Below are 20,073 nucleotides of genomic sequence, written 5' to 3'. Positions count from 1 at the left end.
TCTCTGGTGCCATGTCCCCTTCCTCTCACACTTCTCTTTAGATGACATATGGAAGGTGTTAATTATACACACAGCTTTCAGGTTCAGAGTAGAAACAGGATGCTTAAGAAGTGTGAGTCCTTAGGATGCCACTGGTATTGGTAAGATGCTATGGCTTTTTATACTACTAATAAACATATGTCCTTCCTGATTTGACAGCACCAACAAAATAAATCAGTGCAATCATTTAATTTCAAAAGTATTAAGTAACAGAGTTCTGCAGTTTTAAAATTATCAGTTTTTTGGAGAGTGAAGAATCCTTTGGTACTCCTGACCTTAGTGTCAACAGGTAGGGAGGATGCAACTGGGTCTACTGTAACTAAGATACTAACAGATAAGGAAACAATTTAGCAGCAAGATATGACTGATAATAAGCCATTTCAATAGCTTATTGCTCTTTATAAATATTCTCTCCTTCTGAGTTGTATGAAATATTATTTGTAATTGGAAGAATAATTTAATTTTGATGTTCATTTAATTGACTCATCTGCATCCATACATAGGGAAATCAGTTGTATCGTAACTGGCTACTTACTAATGTAGTCAATAGACTGAGTAGAGGCCATCCCAAAGATAATATGTGGAACATCTCTATAAACATCGTGATGCACAGTTTAGTGTTTAATATGTAATAGGCATATATGTAAGATTAATCCAAATGTATATTTACACATAATAGATCTGTTTAATTGGCTCAAATATAATGATATACAGGTATAAAATATATTTGGAAAAAACACCACAGCCACTGTGGTTAGGGAAATACAAGCAAGATGAGCATGAAATAATGTATTTTGCTATAACTCACAAATTCTCAAGTGCTTTTGAGATGGCTTTTCTGAGAGTACTGATATAGCATTTAGCTACTACCAGCTTCATTTCTATTTCTAGAAGCTAGTAACCAGGAGATGGAATGCTACGGGGGTTATTGTTGGCAGAAGACCAGGCTTTTCAGATATCAGTACTCATTGGCAGTGCATGAGTTTTATGAGGATAAAGAGTTAGGAAATTATGTTTCTGTGTTATATATAAAGCTGTGTTATAGTTAGAATTATTTATCTATCACCAAGCATCTCAAAATGCAGCTATAATATAAAAGAAGACAACTGAATTTAGAGTCAGAGGACTACATTGAAATAAAAAGCTAAAATTTACTAGCTGATTAATTTTGAAAATTAATTAGGCTTCAGTTTCTTCCACTGAAAATTATAGATGATAATTCCCTTTTACAGGATGTTGTAATAGTAATTTGGGGTTGAATCATATAAAATTGCTGATATTTGATCATTTTTATCTACAAAAATGACAGTTGCATTTAGATAAGCCTACTAGTAATAGCTTCACATTTACTGAATCCTCTCTCTTATATGCACTTTGCTATGCTTTACATGTTATAGTAGATTATAATGATGGCTTCGATTTTTTACCCATCCCTGTATTTATGTGCTTTGCAATATACATCTTTTCATCAAGAGTGGGCTGACCTTCCCTATCTCTGGAGTCTGGACCCAATGACTTTACTTATTTTGTTGTTGGTGGAGTATCAGCATGGGTAAGCAGACAAAAGCTTGCGATTAACTTTAGCAACAGGGCCTCCTTCTTGTGCCGAGAGAACATGTCCAGGACAGACTGCTGGAGAATGAGACACATCTAGAACAGAGTCAAGGACACCCAGTCCATTCCAGCCTAAACAATCTGACACAGAGCCAATTCCCAGACTTGCTCAGGAGACCAGGTGTGATTAGTATAATCAAACTCTAGCCAAACTCCAGCTATCAACTTACACTCGTATACCACTAAGGATGTGTATCAGTGCACATAACTAACAGATACAGAGGATGATCTCATCTCATTCACACAACAAATCCATAGGCACTATTATCATCTCACTGGACAAAAGAAGACACTGTAACCCAGAAAAGACTCCAGCAAACTGTCCTGGGTCATATTAACAGATGTAAATGACAAAAGAAGGGTCTGAAATTAGGGAACCTCAGTCCAGAGGCCATATTCTAACCAGTACACAGAATGGCTTTGTTCTTATAAAGAGGAAATGAGATTATTTTTTAAAGTGCTTTGTCAATGTTAAAGCACACCAAAAAATATGTCATTATTATGAAGCTGTGACTCCTTTTCAAAGATGCTGTAAAATTCCAGCTAAGTTTTCATTCAACTCATAAAAAAAAAAAAAATTAAAACCCCAGGCAAGCACTAGATGATTTAAAAATGCACTGTTCTTTGATATGCCAGTTACCACAGGGAAAACTGATAAATGGAGAAATTTAACGTGCCACCTTCCTTCTGAATCAGTGATAGACTGATGCTATTTGCTAGGCAACTACCAAGTAAACAGAAAAAATAAAGCCACCGTTTTCTTGGCAAGTGTCATTAATAATAGATTAAGTTTACAGTAAATGTAATCTGTAGAATAGATCATACAGACAAAAAAACCTGACAGGGAAATGAAAGCATTAATAAGATAGTTCTTAATTTTATGAAGCGTTATACACATCAGACCACTGAACCAAAATAACCTAAGGAAATAGCAATGAAACAGGGCATTTATTCCTCAGCTTCGAGGAGGCATGCAAGTACAAATGGTGCAAAACAAGAAGCTGATTATGCCTGGAAATTGGAATAAACATAAAAAAGAAAAGTCTGGTGATGCTAATAGGCATTAAGTTCATGAGGTGTGACTTTATTTACATGGACTATTTTCTACAGGCATGAATATTTAAAATTCCATTGAATTTTTCATTTTTACATATACTGAACCCCCCAAATTATTATTTTCTTTAAAAATAAAATAGAACTAGAATGCTGCACTGGGTGGAATGAATAATGGGGAGAACTGAAGGCAAACAGGACTCTGTGTGGAAGTGTGCACTGAAGTGGAGCCAGGCATAGCCAGAAGAGGGACTTCTTGATTTGGAAGGTTTTTGTCTGCAGGAGTCCTCTTTTTATAAAGCAGAGAGATGACTTTTAAATAAGTAGAAATTTAAAAAATGAACTTAACAGAAGAAAAGAGAAAAAAAAAGAAAGAAAAAGAAGCTCCAAAGAAATGCATTAAACAGAATAGGAAAACAGTTCTGTTTTGGAAAGCATAACCAAGATTTAAATGAAATGATTTATACAAAACCTGTTGTTTCGTAAAGATCTCCCTCAAATCCTAGGTTTGATTTAACTGGCTCTTATTTTAATCATTTGCTTCTCCTTTGATGATTGTCATCTAATTTTCTTGGTCTTTCTTTGAATAAAAAGGAAATTTAGAGGGAAAAGAGAGAGAATACTCGAGTTTTATTCTTAACTGTCACGTTTTCTAGTATTCTGCTTTGAAAACAAACCATTCATTCGTTCATTCATTCACTTATTCATTCACCAACAAACATCTAGGGAGAAAAATGATAACTCCTTGTTAGGGCAAACACAAGTCCTGCTGAGAGAAAGCCGATTGCACCACGTGATGTACATTTGGATAACACTTATTTTTTCCTGACAATTACACCTTCATATGGAGAAGGAAATGGCAACCCACTCCAGTATTCTTGCCTGGAGAATCCCATGGGCAGAGGAGCCTGGTGGGCTGCAGTCCATAGGGTCACAAACAGTCGGACACTACTGAGCGATTAAACCACCAAATCACACCTTCATAAAATCCCACTATCTTTTCCATGTGCAGTTCTGTGATACTTAGACTTCTTATACTGTACTTGCTCAGAAGATGTAGTTTTGTATAGTCCCCTGCTGAGTTTTACCTTATTGTCATTGCTTCATTGTCCTAGCCTGTCAATAGTTCTTAACCCTGACAGCGTAATCCTATAATGCTATTTGCAAATTTTTATGTATTCTTAAAAATCATTGAAAAAGTTTTCTACAGACCAGATGACTAAAAACAATCTGAAAAAAAAAATTGGCACTGTATTTATTACATGGCACCTGGGCATGCAAATTGATACCACTGCCCTGGAAAACCGCTTGGAAATACTTATTAAGTTGAACATGTGACTTCCATACAACCCATCAATTATGTTCTAAGTATACAACAGAATTATGTGCACAGTTTTATCAAGAGGCCTGTACAAGAATAATCATACTAAAATATTTGTAATAGTCCAAACTGAAAGAAAACTATATGTCCAGCTTTAGTATAATGGATAAATAGTGGTATCTTCATATAATGGAATGTTATACAGTTATGAGATGAACAAAGAATGACTTACATGTAACAATTTGAACAAACATCAAGAACATAATGTTGAGCAAAATAAGACAGAAACAAAACAAATACTCCATGAGTTCACTTTCCTGAGTTTAAAAATCAGACTAAATGAAACTAATGGATAGCAATGAGTAGCTAGATGCTCAAGCTACTTTTAAAAAGGGCACAAAGAAATGATTATCTCTAGGGTGGAGGAACTCAGGGAACAGTGATGAGTGGAGAGTGAAAGATCTCTGAAATGCTGGCAATTTCTGTTTTTTTATCTTGGCTATAATTATATGGTTGTTTGTTCCGTGATAAATGACTGCAGTCTATATATTTGTACATTTTTGTGTGCATTTTATTTCATAATAGAAAAAGATTAAACAAACAAGTAATTATAATTGGAATGTCATGTTTGGAAGCATCTCTATAAGATCATCTGGTTCATCTCCATTTTAGCCTAAGTTTCTATTAAGCATCATACTTTTTTAATGAGTGCTTTTTTATGGAGGAAATCTTTCAAATAAATTACTTAAGGTCTTCTCTAATATTTGTCACCATTGTTATTTTGTAAATAAATGATGTATTAGCCTGGAATTGCTAGGCTGGAAACATATTTCAGAATATATATAGATGAGTCTCCCCAAATTAAAGAAATGAAAAAATAGTGACTGATATATGACAATTAAGTCTTCATAAAACTCAAATATTTAAATCATAACTTAGAGCTAATTCTGAAGTGAAAATCTTCTGGTGGTGGTGGTGGTTTAGTCGCTAAGTCGTGTCGGACTCTTGCGACCCCATGGACCCCAAGCCTGCCAGGCTTGTCTGTCCATAGAATTCTCCAGGCAAGAACACTGAAGTGGGTTGCCATTTCCTTCACTTACAAATAAGTAATAGCCATATTTCATTAATCCTAAAACTTATTTTCTCACATCTATGAAATCAGGATCCATCTTATAATCAACTGCATCCTCAATCTTTGTCAGCCTAAATCAAAGTTAAGGTCTTCCAGAGAGAATTTTCACTTACTTTTGCCAGCCAACTTCAGGCACTACCCATCTGAGACCATTTTAAATTAAATTCTCTGCTTGAAGCTTTTTGGACCACACTGGAATTGTGAATTCAGACCTCAAACTTGCATGAGTACCAACTAGTCGTTCAAATTCTCTACCCAATGCCAAGTTTGAGATATTAAGTTTCCCTTGCTGTTCTTTTCTCTGTGGCCACTCTATTGAGTTGCTTAGTTTTAAACTGAAACTAATACAGCTTTTGGTGACCCAGTTTTATCCAAACAACTCCTGTTACACCATGTCTCCACCCAATCTTGGTGTGTTTTTTCCTTTCTTATTGGTACATGAATTCTTGCAATCCCTGGTATCTTAAATTATACAGGTAGAGATTTGCTTTTTTCTTTTTTCCAAAAGAAAATATTTAGCCTACGAGTGCACAGAAAAACCCAGACTGATTCTTCTGTGTATCTGTTTAACCATTTTAATTTTGGTCAAAATCTTGCTACATACTCTGTATTGTTAATAAAATATTAGGTTGCAATTAAAATTAGTGAACTTACTTTGAGAACTGCAAATCATATCGCCATGTGAGGCAGAATTATTGTTTCTATGTGCACATTTTGTGTTTCCTACTTGAATTATAAGACCCAACCAAGGAAGTCTCAGATTATACCTTTATTAACATCTCATTGCCTTGCACGTTATTGAGACCATATTAAAGACAATAAACTTAGTTTGGAGGGCTGAAAAACAACACGAGGTTTGCAAGAAACAAACACAACTTTCATAAATAGGCTGTGTGTTTGTCTGTGTGTCCGTGCCCGTGTGTGTATGTGTCTCTGTGTGTGTCTGTGTACACCTGAATGCAAAGTAAAAGTCAACAGCTGGGCACAGAATCAAAGAAAGCTTGCTTGTTGGTCTTCATTATGAAAATATTTCAACTTTGCCAAGATTAGATATTATGGAAAAGTGCTTGGGAGGGGATTGGGAATCCTATCTACAATACTTGCTCCAACAGATTCAATTCACAGCCTTAGCAGGTAATAAAAGAACCCTCTGGACCATGTAAGGGATTGCCCAGGCATAGCTAGGTGCATTGGTCACTTTATGTATTAATGCCAATCTCAAATAAATCACTTTTCTGGTCTGCTGTGGAAGGAAAGAGGATATTTCTGTCAGTAAGTGAATGGAGGATTACTGACTTGCTGACCTTTCCTGACTGTGATAAAAGATGACTTCGTTCCTTTTAGCAATACTTCAAAAGTAGAAATTGCTCTTTTAAGCGTACATTGTGAGAATGAAGTAGGGAGCCCGCTACTATTCCATAAATAGATCTTGGCAGAGGGCACCCCTTGGGAAAGGGAGGAATTCTCATTAGGGTTATTTTTCTGACAGCTGTCAATATGCATGTGTTTGCATTTAAAGAATGGAGAAAGAAGGAAGTGGGTCCTGACCGGATGTATTTTTAAGACTCTATTCTTATTTCTGTAGCATTTAAATATAGTGTGTAAAATACAGCACTCCTAAATGCCTCATGCTATGTTTGTCCTGAGGATTCTTATGTCATTTTCCTGATGAAGGAATCAGGAATGCCAAATTATTTTGCCTTAAATTGTTAGATCCAAATAAGAATAGAAAACAAGGCATGCGTTTTACCTTAACCCAGGATATGTGACAGTTGCCTGGTATTTCAAAAACAAATTGCTTTTGTTGCTTAGGCCACAGGAAAAAAGAATGTGTTAAAGGATTGGACTTGGTGTTAAATGTGTTTAAGGGTCTTTAAAGGCCTGAAAAATTTAACAAGTGAGAAAATGATGATGCAGAATATTTAGTGATGTCAAATACTGAAACAACTCAAATGACCCAGAAATCACAACATATCTCTGGAGTGTTCTACTCATTAAGTCTTAAGTGACCTTTCTTTCAGTAGTACCAGTTGTCAGAACTAGTTTTTTTGTTTTATGTTCTCTGTGCATGTGACTTCTTTGGACAATATGAAGGTATTGTTCACAAAGAGTGAGGATCCTGTGTTATACCAGTAGATGCTTCTGGTGATGAATCAGTTTTTCTTAAGGGCTCGAGGCCATCTGCTGTCATACAGAATCACAGAAAAATGTGAAAGCTAAAATCCACATCAATCAATAAAACTTTGTTTTGAAATTAAAAAGGAAAAAAAAAACCTTCTGAAAGTGAATGACTTAGATGACTTAGCCCCAAGATGAGGACTGTGTAGATGACAGGTAATTTGACTGCCTTCAATAATTTGCTCTAAGAACTAAAAAAAGAAATCACGCTAGCATATTATTTAAACACCTAAATATTTTTGGACTCATTGCAAGAAAGAAAAACTCTCTTTTTGAAGGTATTTTTCTATGTCATAGTGCATCCGATATTGAAACACATATCAGTGAATTTTCAAGAACAAGTAATGGTCTTTTCTTAAAACACACACACATGTGCCTTTGGGAGGATACAATAGCAAGAAGCAGGAGGGAGGGTTACTTCCCATCTCATTTAACCCCAAGTTGAGTTGGGAACACAAATGTGGGGGAGATTAAGTCCTTGATCTTAGGCTCAGTTGTCGTTGTTTGTGTATAACTGCTTTTTTCATATGTGAAACCACTATTTTAGCCAAAGGATGATCCAAGAATAATTGAAACTGTTAGGTTAACTTAAGCAGCCATATAGATCAAGTCTCCAGAAGAGCTGGACGAGTAGACTCTTTTACCAAATACAATTAACACGTTCACTCCAGCATGCTTGATCCTATTTGGTCTTGATTCGCCTAAGCCAAAGTGGGAAGATCCCCTGAAGGAGGTCATGGCAACCCACTCCAGTATTCTTGCCTGGAGAATCCCATGGACAGAGGAGCCTGGCAGACTACAGTCCACAGGATCACAAAGAGTCGGACAAGACTGAAACGACTTAGCACACACGCACGCAAAGCAGAACCAGAGTGGAGGCAATTGAAACCTTGGTTGATCATATTGTGAGTGTGAGGTATTACACTGCAATCCTCAAAGGAATCAATTAAGTGTAAAGAAACAGGCAAAGTCAGCAGGACTAGCATTTTTGGAAAATACATGTGAATGGTGTTCTGCAGAGTTGTGCAGCATGACAGTTCTTATGGACTGAGGTGGATTGCCACTGCATTTGAGATATAAGAGGGAAAAATTACCATGAGTGGCTTTAGAGATTCCAGGACAGTTTTCATGTCATCTAATAATTATTGATCTTTCCCCCTTAGCATATGACTTTGATCCTGGGGAACATATGCACACAGAAGGGAGTATTTACACTAAAATATTTTCACTTCATTACATTTTACTGTGACGAGACAACTGGGAGCAATTTCAACGGGGAAGTAAGAGTGTTAAGGCACCCTGGGGTGGGATGGGAAGTGTGTCAAGAAATCTTCATGTACTTTCCAAGTCTTCTTTTTGAGATTTAGCACAACCGGAATGTTGAATCCTGTAACAAAGGGTGCTTTGTCTAACAAAAGGTTCTATTGGTCCAACTAAAACTAATTTAATCAAAGCAGAAAATTATTGAAAGAACACGGAACACAAGGCAGCTTGACCTTACTAAGAACTAGGGCCACTCACTCTTCTCTCTGCATCGTATAGGGTCCCTCTTGACTGCTTCTCTGTTCATATCTATTGCATTCCTTTATTCTCTGCAGTTTGTGTTTGCATCCCTGCACATACCCCCGAACTCTGTAGTTTATGCATTTTATTACTAGCCACATGCAGAGAACAATTCCAAATTAATGGGCAAGAGAAACAGAGGGGGCTAGCTTAAGGCAGGAACCATCTCTGATGTATGTAATCACCTCTGACCAGGGGTACAGGGTCATGTGGTGCAAATATGGCTGCCTGCCAAGCCCTCTGTTCTCAGAAAAATCATCATGAGTGGAGCCTAGACTCCAAAGCTAATCAGCGATATCAGCCTTTCAGATTTCTACCCTCATAAAACTGCATAGTCTTATACCACACAGTTTTGACTAAATAGTAAAAACCAGAAAATCCGTTAGATCTCCTATTCCCGTGTGTAATTTTTTCCAATTCTTATGCTCACTTTGTATATTTTCTTAGATTGTAAATAATTCTAAGAATGCTCTGATTTCAAAATAAAAAAGTTATGTGCAAAACATTCTAAATATAAAAATGCACAAATTTGTATTTATGCTCGTAAATCGAAACGAGCCTTACTTTAGGAAAACAGCATGTTGCATGTGTGCATGTATTTTCGCCATCCAAACAGCGCAGTAGCCAAACAAGCCTAACTGAAATCAAATAGTGCTTTTGACTTGAATGGACGTAAGAAGTCTTAATTGTTGATTCAACTTTTAGAGCATTTCTGGTTCAAGGATGTCATGCAATCAGACGCATCAGGAGGAGGTTGCCCTGTTTAGGATCATACTTGAACTTCCTAAAGCTTAAATACCTGCCCCAATACACACTAATATTTATTGACTTTCTGATACAAATAGGGAAAAAATAATTATACCCATGCTTGAAAAAAAATGTGGAAAAGAAACTCAGAATATTCCATGTCTTTCAAGTTGGCTAGAAAGATGTGCTAAATATTGAGGTTTGCAAAGAAATATTCTGAGAATGGATTTTCCAAAATTCTGCTTCATTAAGAAGCATTTAAAAATGTAACTGAAAATTTTATATGAAAAATATAACTGGAAATTTTATATAAAACATTATGCCTCTATAAGGATTTTTATATCAAATTTATGCAAAATGTGTTCCCATAGTGAATAGCACCCATAACTTGGAGTTGAATGAGACGCATACTTTTCATTCCTACTGTATACACACAGAACTATATTCAAAATCCTGTGATAAATGATAATGGAAAAGAATATGAAAAAATATATATCTGAATCACTGTACAGTAGAAATTAACACATTGCAAATCAACTACATGGGCTTCCCCAGTGGTGCTGTGGTAAAGAACCCACCTGTCAATGCAGGAGACACAAAAGATGCAGGTTTGATTCCTGGGTAGGGAAGAGACACTGGAGTAAGAAATGACAATCCACTCCAGTATTCTTGCATGGAAAATTTCATGGGCAGAGGAGCTTGGCGGGCTAGTCCAACATAGGGTCACAACATCTCATTCTGCTTCTTTCACACACGCCATGACTCAAATAATTAACATAGACATAATGGCTGGATAATGTGTAAGAACAATCACCTTAAAGTTAAAAATTGGAAAACTTGTTCTTGATGTCAAGAATTGCCATTATTACCAGAGTAGTGATATGACCACAAGGGGGAAGTTACTCTCCAAAAATGGTTTGATCCACAAGTTTTTCAGGGAGAGAGAGCATGATAGCATTATTTGTTATCTTCTGTTAAAACACATTATCAAAGTCGAGTGAAGCAGTGTTTCTCCTCCATTTAACCTTTGATAATATAATTCTCCATTCATAATAATTTTAAGAGAAATGTCTTCTCTTCTGGTTTAAAACAATTTCTTTGAACTCTTCATTGTGAACTATATTTTTACCAAAAAATGAAATAGGTTGTATGATATTGTTTTACCTTTATGATGATAAATTCAAAGCAACCAAGGGGCAGTCTTAATACCATCATCACATATATGTAAAATGTTTTAATTCTATGCCTGTCTCTCTTTTGTAGTATAAGAAATGCCTTCAGGTCACCCACAGAACAGCCTCACTCAAGTCAAAATTGGTATATAAACTTTATATACTTATATAAACATATAAGATACATATATATATATATATATATACTATACATATATAGTGTAGATACTATTTTCTTCATTGATTCATGTCACATGCAGAAACTGAACTGTTCAAGGTTTTTGCTGGTTTGATGACATTTTCCAGTACTTGTTCCAAGCTTCTTTTATAATCACTATTTCTATGAAGTCATTCAACTTGAAAATAATTGCTTGCCAAAACTGAGTTTCTCTGGTGAACCACTCAACACAGTTTTAGTTTTACAAAGAACACCATTCTTTGTGTGCTGTTAATCTTGGCTTTGAAACACCACATATTATCCTTCCACTTGAACAGCTCAGCTTCTGTTCTCTTGGTTACACTTTGGAACCATTAGACTTACGGCTGGAATATCAATGTGAGTCACCTAGCTGGTGACTCTTGGAAAACAGATTTTCCAAGTATGGATATATGGATCCTCTGCTCATAGCAACATCTAGTAGTTGTTAAAAATGTGAGGACTTCCTGAATAGTCTGCAAACCTGCATTTAATCAGAAAAGTTGCTGGCATTTATTACATGGAGTTTTGTTACTTAGTCTAATTTTAACTTTGACATTAAGTACCTATGACATTGTGTCCCCAATACTTGACACAGAAGTCATTCAAGTTAAATTATTCAAATAAATTAGTGCTTCCTGTGAAAATACTAAGAGCTTAATTTTCATTTTTATTTGCTCCTTTCATCTTATCTCATTTAAGACTGCACTTCTAAAAAGCTATTAACAGAAGGTCATAACATGAAAATTTGATCAATAAATTAAAAATCCAGGTATTCAGTGGATTACTCTACAGAATACAAAATAATTTCATTATCAGTTCATTTTCTAACCAAAATGACTTAAAAGACTACCAAAATGGAACATTTTGTTGACAAACCATGGGCCTGACAAAAAAACAAACCAGAAATTGATTATATGGCCATTATGGCAAAGCAAATTAAAACTGTTTTCCTATTTCATGTTCACAACGAAATCTCTGAAGGCAGTGAATTTTCCCTTGTCAAATCCTAGTGAAGTTATGTCTCCATATCTTCCAAATTCATAGAAACTGGGTCATGGATAATTACCAGGCTAGAGATGTTTGTAAAGGTGTTTTGGACATGAGAATTCTGTATGAAAATGAAAGTTCTTTATACTGAAAATATAATACATCAAATGAATGATGCTACTCCATCAAAGTAGAATAAGGTCATTGAAAAGGAAAATTTCTACAATGGTAGAAAATTTGTGAAAGTGTTAGAATTTATTTGGATTGGCCAAATAGTTCATTCAGGTTTTTTGTTAACATCTTACAGAAAAACTTGAACAAACTTTTTGGCCAACCCAATATAACTTAAACATGCATACTTTTGAATATCTGATATTAAATATCTCATAGATTTACTAAGAGTCCACACAGCAGAAAAGACACAAAGTCAAACCACATCAGGGAAGCCACTTTTATTTTTATTTTTTCCACATAGATAATTTCATGTCAGCTACAAAAATCATGAAATGAAGAACTGATTGTGAAACTGCAAACTCAAAAACCACTGGAGTGATAAACAGGATCTCCCCAAAGGATTGTTAAAAAAATAACCAGAATACCATGAATTCATATTTAAGTAGTAAACATGTCATATATTTTAAAATAATAAATATAGAACAGCAGTAGAGAAACTAATAGCATAAACAGCATGGAGTATATTTTATTTTTAAGACAGATGAAATTTCTAGGCACAGTTTTAGGCATTAAAGAGGACACAGAGGCATAGGTTAGTGTGTGCTGCTCTGTACAAAAATACAGTCTGAATAAATTACATTGCTAGCCATACAATTAGACATCACTTACCAGTCAGCTCATTTCATGTTTAATAATATACAGTTACATGCTAATCCATATATATCATTTATATTTCAAACACATAGGTCTCTCTATATTTATGTCTTTAAAATTTACATGTTGAACTTACAAAAGCTAAATTGCTGTGCAAGAAATCCAAATAGCTAGCCCTGCTGAGTCCTTTATGCTGTATGTAGGTATGCGTATCTCTCTCTCCCTGACAAACAATGGGATCAGAGTTAATAGTTTGGCTAGTAAGAAAACAATAAACAAACCTAAAGCTGCAAAGACATAATATTATTGTAGGTGAAAAATTCACTTGTGTTTATTCTGATAGACAAAACAGTATTTTGAATGAGCCATGATAACTTTCAGGTTGTACTGAACTTGTTAGTAATGAAACACTTTCAACTATTAGTGATGGTAGAAATATAGCAAAGGGCTCTTCACTGGAAAGGGGAAAAAAAGTAATATAAGAAATCTACTTTTCATTAAACTGCAAATATGTGTGCCTTAGCCTATACCATATTCTGTCACTTCCAGGTTTTTCAAATGGACAGAGAATGAAAACTTGATCAAGACTGGAGATGTGATATTGGTCTAACAGCACACTGCATCCTCTACTAGGACTAAGAAAAGTGCCCCATTGATGTCAGCATCAAAGTACTGTTCTTCCATTACTCAGGAATAAAAAGATTCTCTCACAACAGAGAGTGTTTAGTAGCCGAAATCCCTATCCAACAAATATCGTATTTCCCATGCTGCTCTGATAATATGCAATTAACTATAAGACAGTCTGGCCCAGATTTTACTATTTCTCAAGAAAATTGCTTCAAAAGATTCTAGAATAGTCATATCTTTCCGGAAAATGTCCACTTATAGTTTCTTACGAGTCTATACAGGATTATATACTTTTATAAAGGTTTCTCTCTAGAATGCATTTAATTAGTTTTGTCTGTCATTGCTAAAATAAGCCTGGTTCTTCAAATTTACTTCATGATTCCATAGAAAAGTCACAAGATAAGAGGTTTTATTTTAAGCATTTGAATAATAAAATAGTGGGTTTTTTCCTGTTGTTTTTGGCAACAGTTCTTAAGACAAGCTGAAAGCAGAACTCTGCTTTGGGAGGTAAAGCAAATTATTAAACGTTATTGATGTAGTCCTGTTCTTAATGGATTTTGCAATACAACAGAACATAGGTATTTTTTAAATGGTTTCTCCAATGCTTCTTTCTGCAAGAGGGCCAAATAGTGTCCTTGTTAACAAAAATAATTATTTATAACTTTTATATTAGAACTGTATATTTGCTATAAAAATATGTTTATAATTAAACTATCCAAATTTGTATATTAAACAGGATTAACACAAGTTTGCAGTGTAAGATTTGCTGCAAACTTATTCCTTATTATTATTCCATTTGAACAATCAATAAATGATTCCCTTACCATAAATCCATCATAATTGTGTGCACAAATCAGTTAGCCCATTAGTTAACTTCAGAGGACCAGGTGATAACCAGATGAAAACCAGATGAATTCTACTCCTCTACTGACAATTATATAAATCTATCACTATTCCTTTTTTAACGAAGACATTTAAAATACTTGGAAAAAAAGAAGCCTTCTATTTTAATGACTTTTAAACAAAATGACCATCCTAATTGCTACACTCTTTTGAACTACAGTGCTTACAAAAGAATCATTAATTTTCAGATTAACACCATTTCAATTTTTCTTCTTATACAATTCTATTTAACACTTTCCAATAAGAACATAGAGCAAAAGCTTTAAGGTATATGCACTTTTGTACAGTAAATAAGTGTGAATACTGATCTAAGCCTCTTAACAACGTGTACAAGGTTAGTGTTCAAATCACTTCACTAGAGCAAATATTAATTTTATGTGCAATAGGCAAATGCAGGTGTAGGGTTAGGGAACAACTTATTACCATTTATACTAATGGCTCACCTTCTATAAAAATACTTAAGCTTGTTACATATGCACAATTGTTTGCTGTAATGTTTGGTAAGTGATTTAAAGGGTACTTAGGACAAAAGCAATCATGCATATTTCTTTCTAGTTGCCCCAGGGAAAATAGAGATTCTCAATTTTTCCTCATTCTAGATATGGCTGAGGCACAATTTCTAACCACATAATGAAATGCACATGTCTCCAAATCTTGACTACCTTCCCAGCGAGATGCTGATTGCCAAAGCATAACCTCCCATTAAAACATAGGTGGAATATGTATCATTAACCCAGTTACATTCAGAACCCCCATTAGATGCTGAAGGGAAGTTTACTTTTCAAGAGTTCACTCAAGCAAATAACCAATGTAGTCATTGGATGGGATAAGCAGGCGATAAGGACTCTAACAGTGGAATCCTTGTCAGCGCAAAGGAACTTCTAAATGTTGCTTATGCCAGCTGTTCCCCTGCAGGCAATAGGAAATTCAGGCATTTCTCATTCCAACTAGTTTCTCACAATGGTTGCTGTCATATAGACCCTTCGCTTGTCAAGAAAAGTGACATGAATATATTGGAAGTTTGCAGCATTTGCCTATGTCTAATCAGCTCTCTTAATTTGTGCAGGTCCCTAAAATGGATGTAAAAGCTGGTTATGATGTTGACAGCCAAAAGGCAAAAGATATTAAATCAACTGAGCAAATTGTTTGATGCTCCACAAGTGTTTTAGAAAATGATGAATTAGAAAAAATGCAGACGTAATCCTTTTGTTGGATGGTTGACTTTTTTTTTAATTTGAGACTACTGGTTCTAGTAATAGTCTTCGTAGTTCTTAGGGTTCAGGCAATAAAGGATGGCACCCCCAAATGAAAATATAGTTGCACCCCAGGCCAGGCCATAACCCCAGTTGAACTCATGGTAAATTTTCAAGCTCACAGTTTCAATGAACTTGATTGGGTAAAGAACCAGGCTGCAAACCTGTAAAACAACTGAAAGAAGAAAAACAAATCAAAATTAGGAAAATGTTATTTACAGGAAATATAATGATATACAAATATACATATGTATGAGAATTACACTTAAACAAAAAAGTCAAAAAATTTGAAGCCTTGCTTATTCTAGATGGTATACTTTAAAATACTGACTTTTTCTGTTTAACACTACTTCACAGTACAGTAAGCTTTACTCTAGTAATAATTAGCAAATTACTATAATAGTATTTGATGAAATTAGTGTAATATACTAATTTATATGAACATACAAAGTAGTGATTCTCAGTTTACAAACACATATAATTATCACTATTACAGCAAGTAGTACTAGTTTAGGTAAACTGTTTTACTATATAAAACTTGTAAATAGCTTCCCAAGAATAGTGACCCCAAATACCAGCTAAAAACCTTTGTTATTTATTTATACTCTTGAGAAACTGGGGAATCTGAATTCATCTGTACTGATTAAACTGGTGTACTTGTGGTTCAAGGTGTACTTCTGTTGTTGTCACTCCACAGTATCATCTAACTCAGCCCAATACTCGAGAAAATCCTACCTTGATGTCCTTACTTATATCACTATTTTTATTATTTTCTTCTCATCTAGTTTATAACTTTCATCTTTTAAAATGGGTTCAAAAGTAATCTTTGTCAAGAAGCCACACCGACTCATACCCTATTAGATATAACAGATGACATTTATATATTTATACCTCACTCATTTTCAAAAAAGAATAAAGTCTCTGAAGGCACGGAACATAATCAGACTAGAAAACCTAAGCTAATGATGTCTATCACAATAGGACACAAAACTTAGCTCTTACTTCTTAGTTAAATCTTAGTTCTGAGTCAGGGCTAACAGGGAAATGTGATGAGTCATACTTAGTAAAATATTTATATGAGACACTAGATTACACAAGAGATATCTTCCAGTCAAAGTCATAACCTTCTATTATATGTAACATTGCAACTGCTACATAATTTCTCTTTTATTTCAATCAATTTAACGAGAATTTATGGGATGCATCTGCCTTATAGATCCATCTCTACTATATGATGGCTCCCACTCTCAAGAAAGAGACAATCTTCTCCCTGAAAACTCTGAGATACAGTAGTATGTGAAATGGGTTGGCAAACTACCAAATCTGGTCTGCTATTTATTTTTGAAAAAAGTTGTGCTGGAACACAGGCTCATTCATTTATGTACTGTCCATACTCCCATGGCAGAGTAGAGTGGATGCAACAGAAACCATGTGGCCCACAAAGCTAGAAGTATTTATTGTCTGGCCCTATATAAAAAAAGTTTGCCCACCCCTAATATATAACATAAATTCTGGGTTAAAATGATTCTTATTTAACTCATCTTCAAAATACCATAAATTCCAAAAATGCAACAACAAAAATGTGAATAATGTGTACGAGGCAAGAATAAACTTTGAAAAAGTAAAAAATGATACAGTTTATTACATTTTTTAAAAAAGAGCAGCAGGATGGATAGTGTGTTTAATTAAACTGGAATTTCATGCTTTAAAATCTACTCTCATCTATTCTCAGTACCTGTAAAATATCATTATTACCAATATGATTAATGTTCCTAGAAAGTCTACGTAACAGTCATCTGTCTCTGGCATAAAACTGATGAAATACAGAAAACTCATGAGGGCATGATTCCTCAAAATCATTCCTTTCAATAAGGCTCAGACTTGGAGTGGCGTGACCTTTCCGAAACCAGATAGAAGAATTCCAAACATTTTTGCTATGTAGCTCAACACTCCTCTGGGCCAGCACTGGCCTACCATACTTCCACATTACTACTGAAGTGTTGTCTGCTATTTAGTCAGTAAGTTGTGTCCGACTCTTTTGCAACCCCATGGACTGGAGCCCGCCAGACTCTCCTGTCCATGTGATTTTCCAGGCAAGAATACTGGAGCTGGTTGCCATTTCCTTCCTTCTTGTGTTCTTCTTTCTTGTATTATCACATCTCTTAGCAACACCTGCCATATTTTGTATTTCTTTACTAATAATGGACTGCCTAACCATGAGCATAGCAATTTGTGTTACCAATGCCTTAAACTGCATCACTTTAGAAACATGCGAGTATTTGTTGAATGAGTAAATATACTAAATTTACTACATATTTAATATGATCCTGACCTAGGGATTGAACCTGTGTCTCCTGCTTGGCAGGCAGATTCTTTACCACTGAGCCACCTGGGAAGTCCTTACTACTGAGAGTAGATAGACAAATAGGTCCATATAAAAAGAGAATCTCTCAACATTCAAAATAGAAATTGCACTTTGTTTATAGTTTAAAAATCTCAGAAAAAGTTTTAAGTCATTGTTAGAACAGCTAACAGCATATTATATAATCTACACTTCTATTTCCAGCCAGTAAGTGCTAAATGTGTATTAATTTAAAAACATTCAGCTAGGTCTGTGCCTTTGTGAGGGAAAGGGTGCTTTCATGTTTCAAATGTCTTAAAATTAACAAGAAGTCAATTAGTATCAACTGTGAAATAGAAATACAGAAAAAAATATTTCAAAATTACTAAGTTGAAAAGAAAAAAAAACAGCACTTTTCTCCTTTGGTTTCTATACTCTGGTCACCAGTCAAATTATGACTGATCCTGCCAGGATATGATTGAAATATGAATGTGCATTAGGAATAGTAAAATTCATTTACTCATTCAACAAATATTTGAATGTTTCTAAAGTGATGCAGTTTAAGGCACTGGTAACACAAGTTGCTACCCTCATGGTTAGGCAGTCCATTATTAGCAAAAATATACAAGCAACTCCTGCAGCTCAATTCCAGAAAAATAAATGACCCAATCAAAAAATGGGCCAAAGAACTAAACAGACATTTCTCCAAAGAAGACATACAGATGGCTAACAAACACATGAAAAGATGCTCAACATCACTCATTATCAGAGAAATGCAAATCAAAACCACAACGAGGTACCATTACACGCCAGTCAGGATGGCTGCTATCCAAAAGTCTACAAGAAATAAATGCTGGAGAGGGTGTGGAGAAAAGGGAACCCTCTTACACTGTTGGTGGGAATGCAAACTAGTACAGCCGCTATGGAAAACAGTGTGGAGATTTCTTAAAAAACTGGAAATAGAACTGCCATATGACCCAGCAATCCCACTTCTGGGCATACACACTGAGGAAACCAGATCTGAAAGAGACACGTGCACCCCAATGTTCATCGCAGCACTGTTTATAATAGCCAGGATATGGAAGCAACCTAGATGCCCATCAACAGATGAATGGATAAGGAAGCTGTGGTACATATACACCATGGAATATTACTCAGCCGTTAAAAAGAATTCATTTGAACCAGTCCTAATGAGATGGATGAAGCTGGAGCCCCTTATACAGAGTGAAGTAAGCCAGAAAGATAAAGAACATTACAGCATACTGACACATGTATATGGAATTTAGAAAGATGGTAACGATAACCCTATATGCAAAACAGAAAAAGAGACACAGAAATACAGAACAGACTTTTGAACTCTGTGGGAGAATGTGAGGGTGGGATATTTCAAAAGAACAGCATGTATACTATCTATGGTGAAACAGATCACCAGCCCAGGTGGGATGCATGAGACAAGTGCTCCGGCCTGGTGCACTGGGAAGACCCAGAGGAATCGGGTGGAGAGGGAGGTGGGAGCGGGGATCGGGATGGGGAATATGTGTAAATCCATGGCTGATTCATATCAATGTATGACAAAACCCACTGAAATGTTGTGAAGTAATTAGCCTCCAACTAATAAAAATAATAATAATAATAATAATAGAAAAAAAAAATAAAACAGATACAAAAGAGAGTTAAAAAAAAAAAAAGAAATACAAATATGGCAGGTGTTGCTAAAAGACGTGATGATACAAGAAAGCAAGAACCCAACAGAGAGAGCTGCAGGCTGCTCTTTTAGGTGAGACCTGAAGAAGGTCCCTCTGGGGAGGAGTCATTACAACACAGACCTGAATGAAGTGAGGGGTGCGGGTCAATACAGTAGGAGTTGAGTGATCCTTGGGAGAGGGCACAGGCAGATAACAAATGAAGGAGCACATTATGTATAGTGGAATATCAGTAAGGATGCTCAGATATAGTACAGCAGTACAGAGGGCAAGGAAGGGAACAGCATGAGATGAGATGGAAAAGACAGCCAGGAGACCATTCAGGAGTGGTCTTGTGAACCATGGTCAGGGGTCTGGATTTTGTTCTAAATGTGATGAGCAGCTCCAAGAGGAGTATGGGCAGAGAAGTAATA

General features: G+C 35.4%; 1 protein-coding gene across 1 annotated transcript in view; it reads right to left on the bottom strand.

Moving 5' to 3' along the window:
* Positions 1-12,442: 12,442 nt before the first annotated feature.
* TMEM47 (transmembrane protein 47) overlaps positions 12,443-20,073 on the bottom strand; it is a 29,888-nt gene continuing 22,257 nt past the window's right edge. The window contains exon 3 of the mRNA XM_061137837.1: positions 12,443-15,791. Coding sequence (XP_060993820.1) covers positions 15,613-15,791 — 179 coding nt within the window. The 3' untranslated portion in view covers positions 12,443-15,612. The remainder of the gene's footprint in view (positions 15,792-20,073) is intronic.

This window comes from Dama dama, chromosome X (assembly GCF_033118175.1).
Source record: "Dama dama isolate Ldn47 chromosome X, ASM3311817v1, whole genome shotgun sequence".
Lineage (NCBI taxonomy): Eukaryota > Metazoa > Chordata > Mammalia > Artiodactyla > Cervidae > Dama > Dama dama.
This window is presented reverse-complemented; position numbering and strand designations above follow the sequence as displayed.